Source organism: Camelina sativa, chromosome 6 (assembly GCF_000633955.1).
Source record: "Camelina sativa cultivar DH55 chromosome 6, Cs, whole genome shotgun sequence".
Taxonomy (NCBI): Eukaryota; Viridiplantae; Streptophyta; class Magnoliopsida; order Brassicales; family Brassicaceae; genus Camelina; species Camelina sativa.
Window position 1 is genome coordinate 13,881,800 of NC_025690.1, and position 13,395 is coordinate 13,895,194.

The window sequence follows — 13,395 nt, forward strand, 5'->3', positions numbered from 1 at the left end:
TGGATAGTCGAATTTTAAGCTTTTCGTCAACTATAAGAAGAAGATAATTTCCGGTTTAAACCAAAACCGAGGACCAATCTGGTTTTATAGTCGACCTTAGTGTGATTAGAGTTTTGTTTCGGATTTTGAAGCATTGTGGATAGTAAAAACAAAGGGAACACAAGTGATTAGACGTAAGCCAATATCATACCCACTCCGCCACGCTGCATCAAATCATGCTCCTCATTCGATTAGGGACAAAATAAATATTAACTACTGTTTGATTTTGATTTGGAATGATCTACTTATAATCATAAAATTTCGCAGTGGAATTAGAAGGAATATAATATTATCCCTACAGCATACCAAGACGTCGATTATATTACAAAAAGTATTTAAGAGTATTTTTTGTTTCTTTCTGAAATGTTATTTTGGAAAGTTCTAAGAAAAGAAAAATAAAATAGCAGTACACACAGGCAGCTTTGCTCACGCGTGAATTGTAGTTGTAAAGTTGAAAATTCCACCGCTTGTGGTTTTGATTTATGTTAAAAAAAACTTTTTACTTAAGTTGTGATTTAATTTAATGCGATGGTGAATCTATGACCGTTGAAGAATATAATCTTTAGGGGTAAGCAATAAAAACGGTCACGCGACTCTAGGCCACTCTACTCGGGAATCTCACATGCTAATACCAATATGGCATGGATTCTTTAGATAAAAATGTTTTCGAGTGTTTAATCGAAAATCATAATTTTAAAAATGATAATTTGATTCTATTACATATTCAAATTGGCTTCTTACAATGTGTTTAAATATTACAATATGAACACACTAGTTTGTGTATTTATATGTTAATGTCGCCGAAACTACGTAGTAAAATATGCTTTAGTTTCAAACTAAACGGTCATTATGTCAGGCTTAACCACATGGTATGGAACTAATTTTTATCACATCACATGTTAGGTAATTGCTTACAACTTTTTCAATCCCTGGTTATGTTTAAGATTTTGCACATAATTTCAACTTTTTTTGTCAAATTTCCATGAATCATTTGGCAATTTTAATATGTTAGTGGGTCAACGGCATACCGTACGTGAATCGGGCGTAATTAATGGAGTATCAAAGTAACTTATTATTGCTTTTTCAAGATATTAACTTGTAGATTACATTTATATTTGAAGCTCACACTTGCAAATCATATACTAATACAAAATCTATTTAACATAATTAAGCTTCTTCTGCAGCCCCTTCTCAAGTATGACGTTCTTTGTTTGTAGTTTAATCACACCAACAGATCTGTTTCATTCTATTATTATTCTGCGATTTTGTTATAGTGTTATGAACATGTTAAAATGATAATAAATAACCAAGCTAGCTAACTTAGCTAAGAAACTTCTATACCACTCCACTTGCTCTGTCCAGTTATAATTGTGTCCGACCCATTTCCAAAGTTTAAACTATTTATCTATAGCCCTTTATCTATTTTTATACTGTACTTCTCAACCGTTGGTGGTGTTATACCATGGCAATCACATACATTATAATGCACTACTAAATAAACAATTTCACTAAAAAAACATTGTTAATGTTATAGCATAACGTATTGTGGTTTTCAGAAATATGGATCACAATTCACAACCTTAGATCTCGTGATCATATAAAAAAGAAAAGAAAATGGAGCAGAAAAGAAGCTGGATCAGATCTGTAGGTAGTAGTAATTGTAAGAGGTTTTTGGGATTATCATCGATGACAAGACCATACTGTATTTTATTTATTAAAATTGACCATTTTTTCGTCTATACATGAACTACATCATACACGATGTGAAAGGTTAGACTTAGGTATGGGTAAGAGTTAATGAAATGTTCTCATAAGGTGAGGAGTATTTGTTGTCTGGGTGTGAAGCTTTAGGAACATTTACAAGTTAGATGTTTAATTGTTAGCTGAAGACTGAAGTTGTGTGACATTTGTAGGGTCCATTTTGTCCCAACCGCATAATCAAAAAAACCTTTTAATGATTTTTTTGGAGTTCTATGGGAAGGTGCCATTTTTTTGCAACTAGTTCATTTAATATATAGGAATTTGTATGTTGTCGTGGTCGTCTGGCTAAAATAATTTCTCATTCAAATCTTGTTGCTTCGCAGACGTCTATGTACTAAGCTATCTGATTGTTCTGATTTGGTCTTCTTACTTCTTCATGTACGTTTAACATAAAAACAGGAACATGTTAAATAGTCTCCTTCTTCACGTCGATGTATGTACGTCGACAACGACAAGTGTAAATGGCCATCGAAAAAAATATACTCATTTACTTCTTCTTTTTGTTGCTGTTGTTGTTAAAGTATATACTCAACTCATTTACTTATGAAACAGATTAAAACAATGGTACATGATATATTAGTATTAGTTATAATTAAGCTCTAGTTGACTATCATCCATATCAATTTAAATTAAACATGGACGACACATGATAAGGTCAAATACCTTGGACTTCACGTGATGTTCCTTATATATTTGACAAATATTTCGACGAAATTTATGGCAATATCACCTTATATTGAAAGTGTCGTTACAAAAAGTCATTATCGTAGACAATTTTGGTCCGTTTGTGTGGCTTCGACTCTATCGACCGTTGTTATGTCCCCACTCAATCCCAACAATCTTTTTTTTTTCTTTGTTAAAGACTCAATCACAACAATCGATCATTCAATTTGGTCCAACAGCTTTGGTTTGGTTCAATGTCTTCGTAAGAAATATGTCAAATCTCTTGTTGCATGATGGGGTTGGTTTTCGTAATTGCTTTTATTTGTTTGGTGATGTATTTATCTATAATATCACTATCTAAATCAACATTACAAAAGTTTACTAGCAGTACTGGTACAGAATTATGATCAGATCTAATATTTTTTTTTGAAAAATATAATTTGAACAGTCACATATATCTTCTTTAGTTCTTAACTATAATAAAGTTTTAATTACATGCTAATAAAAAAGAGAGGACCTTAAAATAGTTATACAAAACTTGTTTTGTTAATATAGTTATTTTTGTTAAACAAATGTTGATTTGTCGCATTTTAAGGTGAGCCACTCGAATATAATATTATCAAACTACACAAAGATGGCCTATATGATCTCAATGATAGATTAGCTATGAATTTTATGATACACTATTATATTAACTACTACAATTGTTGTCTTAGTTAAATAAATTCAGAGTGGGTTATATAGCTCCCCCCATGTGCCTAATACATTATTAGTTATTACCTTCCACAATAACCTATTTCACGAATAATTAAGAGAACAAGTAGACCATATATGCATGCATATAGCCATATCAAGTTGCTATTAGAAGTTTAAAAACAGATACACAATAAACACATTACTCCTGTTCTTATAAAATTATGATTAAAATCTAGCACTGTTAGTAGCCAAAATTCAATTATAAGTCTAATGAGAATAAGATTAAAATATACGTCCACTAACTTGTCGAATGAATAAACACTTTATTAACAACCGAGATGATATATATGACCAAATCAGTAGTTTTTATGGTTGCTAAGTCAAAATTCATAACTACCGAGATAAACACATTATCAAATTTATCCTCGTTTCATCAGATTACTCTTCGAAAGTTCGAATTACCTTATACTAATAAAAGAGACGATTGATTCTAGTGAAAGTACGAGACTACGAGCAACATTTTTTTTTTATAATATAAAGTAAGAGAAACTTTATTGCTTAATTCACTACCTCCTTTTCATACACAAATCTACTTTTGATAAAAATATATAGTATACTTTTACATATCCAAAAGATGATAAGCACTCGTGTGGTCGATATCTCATGTCCTGTTCTTTATAATTTGATTCTTGGTAGGTTCTAGGGTGGCTATAAAAGCCTCACCATTGTAGAAGCGTGCGTGCATGCGGTGGTGAAGGATAAAGTGAGCTTCTCATTGTTTTCTTCATAATTTTTCATTTTTGATTCTTTTTTTTGGATTGAGGTTAGGCCAATGTGATTTTGCAGGTCTTTGTTTTACTTTCATTCACATACAGATTAACTATTTTATTCAAAATTTACAAAATTCTATTTATGTATAGATATAGTAAACTTTTGGGCATGCCATGATACATTTATATAAGAACGAGTTTAGTTATATTGTGGAATCACGATTCACATGAAAAGTAGAATTTACGAATTTACATTGGACGAACAATCAGTAAGAATAAATCAAGCAAAAGTTGCATAGTGGATGATCATATACATAAACATAAGTATAACATATATATCAAATTTTAGTTTTAACATTTAATGATCGAAATTCTTATAACAAATTTAATTCAATTCGTGTGACTATTTTCAAAAAAAATTCTTTCTTTCTGATGTTTCCAAAAGAAGTTTCAACTGCACGTCAACCGTTTCTATTTAAGGTTTCGAATAGTGATGATTATCATAGAGCATCACATTCTTCTGATATAAAAATGTACCGTATATCATGAATAAGTATTAGAAATGGTAGTGCAAGCCTATATATTCAATGCAGCAATGCGGCTAATCAAACTCTAACGAGTAAAAGACCCTCCACCTGACTCCACTCGCACATTGAGTTATGACTTAATTATCATCGGCTATGATGTTGTCGTCCAAACATAATGAGTCTGCTGAGGTTGGTTCACATTGTCTAAACTGGACCCTTTTTTGGTTCAACAACTAGTTCAAGCAGTAAAGTATTATTTAATACAGTTAGTTCAACCGGCCATGACAAGATTTTTCCCTGATTGGACATTAGTGATTTACACGTTGTGATATCTCCAATATATATGATCTTCAACAATCTAACCTTGACCTAGCTCCAATTCCTATTTTGTTTCTAGCTACTCGAATCAAAATCTCGTTTGCTAATCTTATCATATATTCCAAATAGTTATCGTTTGATCAAGATGAGCAGCAAGTGTAAATCAGTAAATGACCGTAGACAGCTTTATGTATGGTTTAGTGTTAGCTACCGTATATTGCTAAAAGTACATAATTATTGGGCCGTAAGAAGCCAACTGGACCAACAAAAATATCCATAGAAACAATCCTAAAATAATTCAAATCCATATCGTTTGCTAAAATCTAAAAACAGTATCTTTTAATCTCGAAAGGACATTATATAAAGATGACGATGATGTTACAACACTTAAGGTCGTTTAGCTATAACAACCCACTAGTTTTTTTCATATACATAATAAACTCATAAAAGCAATTTTGTATCAGACTTTTTACTCATAAAGATACCTTTATTCTAATAATAAAAAGAAGAATTTCCAAAATTTTCAGGTATTTTAACCATTTATGCAACACCAACTTGTGTTAGCTTAGTTATTTCTAGTTATTACATAATTTAATAAAATTAAAATAAACAATTCTAATAAATCCAGGTCATTATCATGATTTGGGCCGGCCCAATATCTCTGATGCGTCGGCGACACCACTCTCTCTCTCTCTCTTCTCCACTCCCTTTATAACTAATTTTGGGAAAACGTCCTGGTTCCCCATGAGAACTATGATATCGTATCAGATGGAGCCCGATCTTTACCCCCGTTCCAGATGGCTCTCCTGAAATTCTTCTCAATCTATATACCCATATATCGGGATGTTATCGGTTTAAAGAGTGAACCGATACGAAACCGTTCATACCAAATAGAAAACCAAAAATAAAACCTGACTGATGTTAATAATCCGACCCGAGACGATACATCTATAACACATCTATAACTCCATTAAAATCCCCAAATCCTCAAACCCTAAAAGCATAAAATTCTTAAATCGATCTTTGCAACCATGAGTACCGTTTCTGGAGGTTCGAGTGGTTCATCAAATGTTCGACAAAGAGGATTCGTCGTTGGCGTGCCTAAGAGATGCTGGTGTGGGGAACACATCGTGGCAAAGAATTCCAAATCCGAGCCTAATCCTTCTCGGAGATACTTTCGATGTCGAGAAGCAGCAGCAAAGAAGGTACTATGTTATGCTTTGTTTGATGTAGACATCGACCTAATCCAAATCCGAGCCTAATCCTTCTCATCAATTTTCATTGTATTCTATGATATAATGTTAGCTTGTGAACGATAACCACATCTTTAAGTGGGTCGATGAGGCATTGTTGGACGAGGTAGCAACATTGGGTGTTCAATTTGAGAGAGTAAAAGAAGAGATGAAAGAGCGTACAATAGAGACATTGCAAGAACAGAAGCTGAAATTTGAGAAGATGCAAATGGAGTTCGAAAAAGAGCTTTGTGAGAGGGTTGAAGAAGTTTTGTTGGAAGCAAAAGCTGAATTGCAATGTAGGATGAATAAGAGTATAATTGTATGTGTTTTCGGTTTTATGATCTTGTTTGCTCTGTTTAAGCTTGTATGATGAGCTATTGTAAACTATTGTTCGGTTGTAATCTATTGTTGTTCGGTTGTATGCTCTGCTTTATGCTCTTGTTTGTTTTGGTGTTGAGTGTGAACTCCTGTTGGTGTTGCTATTGCATTTAATAAGATAAGACATTCCACATTTCATAAAAGGCAGAACATGATGAACACATGTTCTGAAAACAAGCAGAATGATAACGTTTTGAAATCATGTTCTCAACATGATCACAGACCAAAAACATAACCCTACTAGTCTATTCGACCAAAATACAGATCCAACTAGTCTCTTAAACCAAAAAACAGACCCCTACTACCATAATCTTCAATATTCAGGCTTGTGAAAGTCCTCCACCACCTTGAGATAGTCCTCCACCACCCTGAACAACTTCTCCTCCACCAGATTGAGAAAGTCCACCACCATCTTGAGAAAGTCCACCACCTTGAACAACTTCTCCTCCACCACCCTGAGAAGCCTGAAAAACCGCAAATTTCAAAAAATGAGAACAAGAGACTCATCTTGAGAAATAAAATGAGAAAAAACCGATTAACAACCTGTGTTTGATTCTTCTTCTGGTGGTACCTACGGTTATGCTGATCAGAACCACAAATTCCACAGTGCATTATCCTTTTTTTATGTTTTGGTTTCTTCTTGACAGGAGACTCATTTACACCTGGCTTCCTCTTCTTGTCTGCCTTGGTTATCTTCTTTCTCCCAGGTTGTGGTGGCTCAGGTGGAACATGAACATTCTCACCTAAAGTCGAAGGCCAATGACGAGCACCCCTTTGTGGAGTAATGCCATTTGTGTAGTTAAGCCTCCACATAGCAGTTCGAAACCACTGGCAGACATAGTCATCAGCACTTAACGTCCTCTTCAGAATCACTCCATAGGCATGCTCACATGGAATACCACATATTTGATATTTTTTGCAGGTACAAGTCATATTTTGTAAACTAACTCTGTGTTTGTCTCCATCCAGTGTGACTTCAAAGCACCCATTAGTAGAAGGATGCACCTGGCATTCCGAAGCTTTGTCATGCTCTTTAGCAAGAAACCTTGCCACATATGGAGTACATAAACCTGAAACATCAAAAACCAAGAACATTGCATTAAATATGTAGAAATCATAGACAGTCTTTGAATAAAATCATAGACAATCGTAGAAAATTGCATTAAATTTTGAATAAAGTTAATTACCTTTGTGAGAATGAGAGAGAGCTGAACGCTTGGCAATCCGAACCATAGACAGTCTTCTAACTGTCTCCAACATTGCCACAAACGGTTTCTCCCTTGCTTTGTCGATGGTCTTGTTGAAAGATTCTGTGAAGTTGTTGTCAACATCTTCGCAATAACCCCCCAACTTATAGAAGGCACGACACCAGCTCTTTGGTTTCGACTTCATAACATCATCATACACACCAGTGTCATAAGCGTGTATCTGTTCCAGTCTCTCACCGAACTGTTTTGCATTATAGCTCCAAGCCATATGCCAGAGGAGTGGCTTGATTTGCTTCTTGGAAGGATGAGTCTTCTTCAAGTTCCCATAGATGTGTCTAACACACATTCTATGCTCTATTTGTGGTAACTCCAACTCCACAGCTTTTATCAACCCCTAATTGAGAACCAAAAACCAAACATATTAAAAACGAGAGCATTCACATTTATTAACCAATATAATAAATTAGTTAGATACATACCTTTTGTCGATCAGACACTAAAATGTAACCATCTCCCTCGTTTAGATCCAGGTCAGTCTTCAATCTCTTCACAAACCATAACCAATTGTCTTTGTTCTCAACTTGAACAACACACCAGGCTATTGGATAGATGCCATTGTCTGCATCTCTGCCTAATGCAGCAAGCAACTGTCCCTTGATCTTTGCCTTTAAGAAGGCGCCATCAACTCCTATTATTGGCCGGCAAGTCTGTTTCCAAGTTCTTCTAAGGGCATCGAAACAAACATAAAACCGATTGAAGACGTCTTGACCAGCATCATTCTTAATTGTATCAATCTCCACAACAGACCCTGGATTTGCTTCCAAGATCTCAGCTTGGTAATCTCGCAGTCGTGCAAACTGTTGTTCATACTCATACTCTATCCATCCCAAAGCCTTTCTCCGAGCAGCTTGACATTGTGGCCTAGTAGCGGATATCTTCCACCTTTCCATGATAATCTGTTCAATCCTCAAAGGCTTGTAATGATCCGGTTCCTCTCTAATCTTATCGAGAAAAATTCTAGCTATGACTGGGACCTTAAACATCTCACACTCGCCATTGGGGGTACAACAATGCTTATCAATGTATTTCGTAATCTTCCACAAAGATGCGTTTGGAAGAAGTGCAGCAAACACTTTCCACTCACAATTGCCCTTATCCCCAACACATCTAAACCCGAGTTTATCTTTGTCATACCTGTATTGCTTCAAATTGTAACCAGTATGTAGTGCATAGTCCAAGACACTCTCCTTGAATGCGACCCCATTGTAGAAGGATTGGTCTTTCCACAAAGTTCCATCACCACGTCCGATATCCGTAAACACCCTCTCTGGACCCGCACCACGACCACGACCCGCACCACGACCACGACCTTCTTCCTCGTCGTCACTTTCTGGGTACGTATCATGACGAATCGACTCTTCAGCATCGGTAAATTCCTGAGCAAGCATATCGACGTGAAATTCATCTCGATCCTCTCCTTCTTCATCGTACTCTCGTTCTCCAACACCATCTCTTTGCCCAATACCATCTTGTTGCCCAAAACCAGATCGGATTATTAAATCCATCGATTCAATTTGAGAAATCGATGGTGAAATTTGATTTTCTAGGGTTCGTCGCGAGAGAAAACAAAAAAGAGGTTAAAATGTGATTTTAGGGATTTCTCGGTTGAGGGTTATGTTTCTAATCGGGTCAAAATCAGGTTTTAATCGGGTCGAAATCAGGTTTATTTTGGTTTGTAAACTTCGTCACTCGGTTAATCAAATAGTAAACCAATTAAACCTATAGCAATGGTGAAATAGATGATATCTTCTATTCTCATGGAGATACAAAACATAAATTACAGATATATGGGTATATAGATTGAGAAGAATTTCAGGAGAGCCATCTGGAACGGGGGTAAAGATCGGGCTCCATCTGATACGATATCATAGTTCTCATGGGAAACCAGGACGTTTTCCCACTAATCTTCAACTAAACCTTTCTCTCTCTCCCTCTAACCTTTTCACCCAAAATTTTCGACTAAATTACCAAAAAAACCAGCCATTGATCGTAAAACCTTTCCTCCACCGCACACCCCCTCGCCGGGGGTAGTGCGTCGTCTCCACGCGCCTCCTTCTTCTTCTTCTTCTCTCTTGAAACAGCACTCGTGGTCTCCGGATCTGATCCGCGAAGAAGCTTGGTCAAAACGCCAAGATGTCTCCCGTCGCCACCGTTACCTCCGCCGGGGAAAGAGCTTGACCGACGAAGATCTCGACGAGCTCAAAGCGAGTTTCGAACTCGGATTCGGGTTCGGATCTCCGGAGATCGCGGATCAGAGACTTTCTGACACGCTTCCCGCGCTGGAACTCTACTTCGCCGTTCAAAAAAGCTACAACGACGCCGTTTCTAACAAATCCACTACGTCGTCTTCTTCACTCTCCTCCGACGGCGATACCAGTCCTCACAGCTCCGTATACCGAAACAGTACGTATAAACCTATACACACAACATATACATATATACAACTCAATTGACTGATAAATTGATAATAAATATTAATTTGGTTGTTTGAATAGGCGATGATCCGCAAACGGTGAAGACGAAGCTGAAGCAGTGGGCGAGAGTGGTGGCGTGCACAGTGAACCAATCGCTTCCGAGATGAGAATGATTATAACGGCGTTAAATTTAAACGTGGTGGGGATAAAGGTTAATTCGGGAAAGGGATACGTAAATTGAAACGGCCAAACAATTCGGTGGAGTTCAGTCAGCATTGTAGTATTATTTATTACACAACACTATATAGTAGTAGTAGTATATATGTTTGGGACACAACTTGTTTATAGATTACATTATTGTCTATTGTCTATTGTTGCATGATTTGATTTGATATATATACAACAGAGCTCCATTTGCAAAAGTATATTCTTAGATTCTGTTAAGTCTTGTCTTGACTTTTGTCAGGCATGGGCGTGGCGTGGGGCGTGGTGGTGGCTTCTCTTATATACACATGTGTAATTTATTAGCTTGATAAATGATTAAACTAAAGTAAACTTACGTGATTTTTTTTTGTGTATAACTTTGGATTAATTTCAGATAAAACTGATTTTGATTCAAATCAAACGTGTATAACTGATATGAATACTTCTTCCAATCACAAACACTTGTCATCATCATCTATAACATTGTTGTCGTTGATATGGTACAATTTTGGCATGTTAAAATGATCAATGGTTAGAAAAATACAGTAATTGTCAATTAGTTTTGATTAAGGACAATGAATCTACTACACTTGAAATCTATAACAAGTTGATTTTGTGCCCAAGAGACCACCTCAAATAAGAAACACGACATGATTAAAAACTCACAAGCTCCGTAGATGTTATTCTTTCTTTTATGCCTTAAAAGAGAAATTATGATGATTTTATTAGTGTGGGATTAAAGTGTTGGATATGAGGTTTCAAAATATATTAGTGCTAGTTATGGGCCTGCACTATTAGGCCCATCTGACCCATTTCGTTGCCGCTTTTTAGTTTTTTTACTTTTTAGTATGAAAGCAAAGAATAGGAAAGCAGAAACGTTAGATATTATCTCCCGACGCGCAAATTGAAAGAGCTTTTTGCTTCATCGATCGATCTGTTGGATTCATTGCTGAGATGGTTCGTTCGTACCTTTGATTGCTGCTCTTTGTCTTTTCTTCTATGTGTAGCGATTAGGATCTATAGTTAACACAATTTTGCATTATCGGTTATATAAGATCTGATTTGAAAACAGGGGATTTTTTGGGATCATCGAATGGTAGAATGAAGAAATTAGGGTTCTATGATTGAAGGTTTTAGTCTAAAAAAATTGATCTTTATTTTTCCTTTCCTACACTTGGTTAGATTTCATGATAAACCATGAGATGAGATTTGGTTTTTAGTGATTTGAGAGCTCTGCCTTGTGTTTGTTATTGGTGTGTTAAAGAAAATATTGGAGATTTTTTAATATGATAAATTTTTGAATTTGGTGTTGTTACCGCAGTCGAGTTTGTACAGAGGTGTTTCGAGGAAAGAGAAACCGAGACGTCATCATGGGTTGACAACGCAGAAGAGGCAAGAGATTAAGGAAGCTTTTGAGCTGTTTGACACTGATGGGTCTGGCACCATTGATGCTAAAGAGCTTAATGTTGCTATGAGGTAATCTTTGGGCTTGTATGTTTCTCTTCGTTTTTAATGTGATTTTTTTTGGGAACTGATTCTTGAATTTACAATGTTTGATAGGGCGCTTGGTTTTGAAATGACGGAAGAGGTATTATTATTATTTTTTCGGTTTTTCGCTAAGAAAGATTCGTTGTTTATTTTCTGATTCTTATACCTACCTCGATGTGTTGATTTTTGAAGCAAATCAACAAAATGATAGCTGATGTGGACAAAGATGGAAGTGGAGCCATTGATTTTGATGAGTTTGTTCATATGATGACTGCTAAGATTGGTGAAAGAGACACAAAAGAAGAGCTCACCAAAGCATTCCAGATCATTGATCTTGACAAAAATGTATATTTATCTTTAGTTTATGAAATTCTTTACGAGAATACAGTCTTAATTTCTCTAGATATTTGACCTACTATTTCAGGGGAAGATATCTGTTGATGATATTAAACGCATGGCAAAGGACTTGGGTGAGAATTTCACTGATGCTGAGATCAGAGAAATGGTTGAAGAAGCAGATCGAGACCGTAAGTTTCTATTTTTTTTTTCTTTTTTTTTTCTTTCTCTTGTGCAAAGCTTGGTTTGAGTAATAAGATATATGATCTACTAAACTCAAAAACTGCAGATGATGGTGAAGTTAACATGGATGAGTTCATGAGGATGATGAGAAGAACAACTTATGGTGGTAACTAGAAAGGTCGTTGTTTTTAACAATATTGATGAGCTATCAGACCTATATGTTATCTGTAATATTACTGAAGATATTTATTATCAGTTTTTATCGATAGCAGCTTATCTTCATGGCAAGTATTGGTCTGTCTTTGTATTGTAAGATGAACTGATGATGTATAAGCTGATGATGAGTCTACTGTGAAAACTTTAGGAGCTCATTGGTTACTTAATAAGTTCTGTTGAACCTCTATGCGCATATAATTTGCGATGGACTATAAAATGAATTCCACTGAAGTAAAACATAGAATATTAATTCAATAAGTGTAACTATTTTAAAGAAGATAAAGATATTGTTGACAACAGATACATTGGAGCCGTGAATTGGGTATTCTACACCGAAAAGCTCACGGCAATATTTTACCAACATCATACCAAAGTCCCCATATAAAGAGAGACAAAATCTAATTATCTAACGAGAACAAAAAAGAAAAAAGAAAAAGAAAAGCTAATGGAAGTATGGGAAAATTGATTTATAAAAAAAATCCAGATCTTCTTATGAAGCCAAAGCTGGTTGGGTTATTGGAAAGAGTTTACATATCTGAACGGACCTGGATGGGGAAGAATCATCAAATTGAGGGGGAAGTGTTGGTGGTGGAGGAAGCAGAGGCGTTGCTGTTACCAGTCTGCTTAGCCACATAGATCTGCTTGACCTTTGGGTTGTTCGGAAAACCTCTCTCTCTTGCCATGGGTTGGTTTCTGCCATGGAAGCCTGACCTCCGGTTGTGCTGGTGTTGTTGGTGGTGGTGGCTAGACCCACCACCATGCTGAGACGGCGTGTTCTTCTCCTGAGAAGATTGTTGTTGTTGTTGTTGCTGTTGTTGTGCTGGTGGCTTGAAGCCAGGACCAGTTGGATTCTGAGTGTTGTTACTGTTGGGATCAGACAAGGTGGTGGTGGCCTTTGG

The 13,395-nt window shown here is 36.0% G+C and overlaps 6 protein-coding genes across 6 annotated transcripts in view; 3 read left to right on the plus strand and 3 right to left on the minus strand.

Moving 5' to 3' along the window:
• LOC104791259 (uncharacterized protein At4g04775-like) lies at positions 5,510-6,755 on the plus strand. The gene is made up of 2 exons (XM_010517092.2): positions 5,510-5,979; positions 6,080-6,755. Exons 1-2 carry the CDS (start codon positions 5,806-5,808, stop codon positions 6,377-6,379), a joined length of 474 nt encoding a protein of 157 aa, XP_010515394.1. The 5' UTR covers positions 5,510-5,805; the 3' UTR covers positions 6,380-6,755.
• On the minus strand, positions 6,891-7,482 carry LOC104699035. Its single transcript, XM_019246353.1, has 2 exons — positions 6,959-7,482; positions 6,891-6,894 (listed from the first exon to the last, which is right to left on the minus strand). The coding sequence occupies exons 1-2, from the start codon at positions 7,480-7,482 to the stop codon at positions 6,891-6,893; spliced, it is 528 nt and encodes a 175-aa protein (XP_019101898.1).
• On the minus strand, positions 7,349-9,596 carry LOC109133491. Its single transcript, XM_019246765.1, has 2 exons — positions 8,075-9,596; positions 7,349-7,989 (listed from the first exon to the last, which is right to left on the minus strand). Exons 1-2 carry the CDS (start codon positions 9,158-9,160, stop codon positions 7,567-7,569), a joined length of 1,509 nt encoding a protein of 502 aa, XP_019102310.1. The 5' UTR covers positions 9,161-9,596; the 3' UTR covers positions 7,349-7,566.
• On the plus strand, positions 9,596-10,518 carry LOC104699037 (the record flags this gene model as incomplete). Its single annotated transcript, XM_010414390.2, has 2 exons — positions 9,596-10,058; positions 10,151-10,518. Coding segments are annotated over 2 exons (549 nt in total), but the record flags the coding sequence as incomplete, so codon positions are not given.
• LOC104791260 (probable calcium-binding protein CML20) lies at positions 11,125-12,646 on the plus strand. The gene is made up of 6 exons (XM_010517093.2): positions 11,125-11,230; positions 11,595-11,749; positions 11,834-11,861; positions 11,954-12,106; positions 12,186-12,288; positions 12,387-12,646. Exons 1-6 carry the CDS (start codon positions 11,228-11,230, stop codon positions 12,452-12,454), a joined length of 510 nt encoding a protein of 169 aa, XP_010515395.1. The 5' UTR covers positions 11,125-11,227; the 3' UTR covers positions 12,455-12,646.
• The window catches only part of LOC104791261, a 16,158-nt gene continuing 15,500 nt past the window's right edge, over positions 12,738-13,395 (minus strand). Inside the window, exon 10 of the mRNA XM_010517097.2 lies at positions 12,738-13,389. Within this exon, the coding sequence (XP_010515399.1) occupies positions 13,060-13,389 (330 nt within the window). The 3' untranslated portion in view covers positions 12,738-13,059. The remainder of the gene's footprint in view (positions 13,390-13,395) is intronic.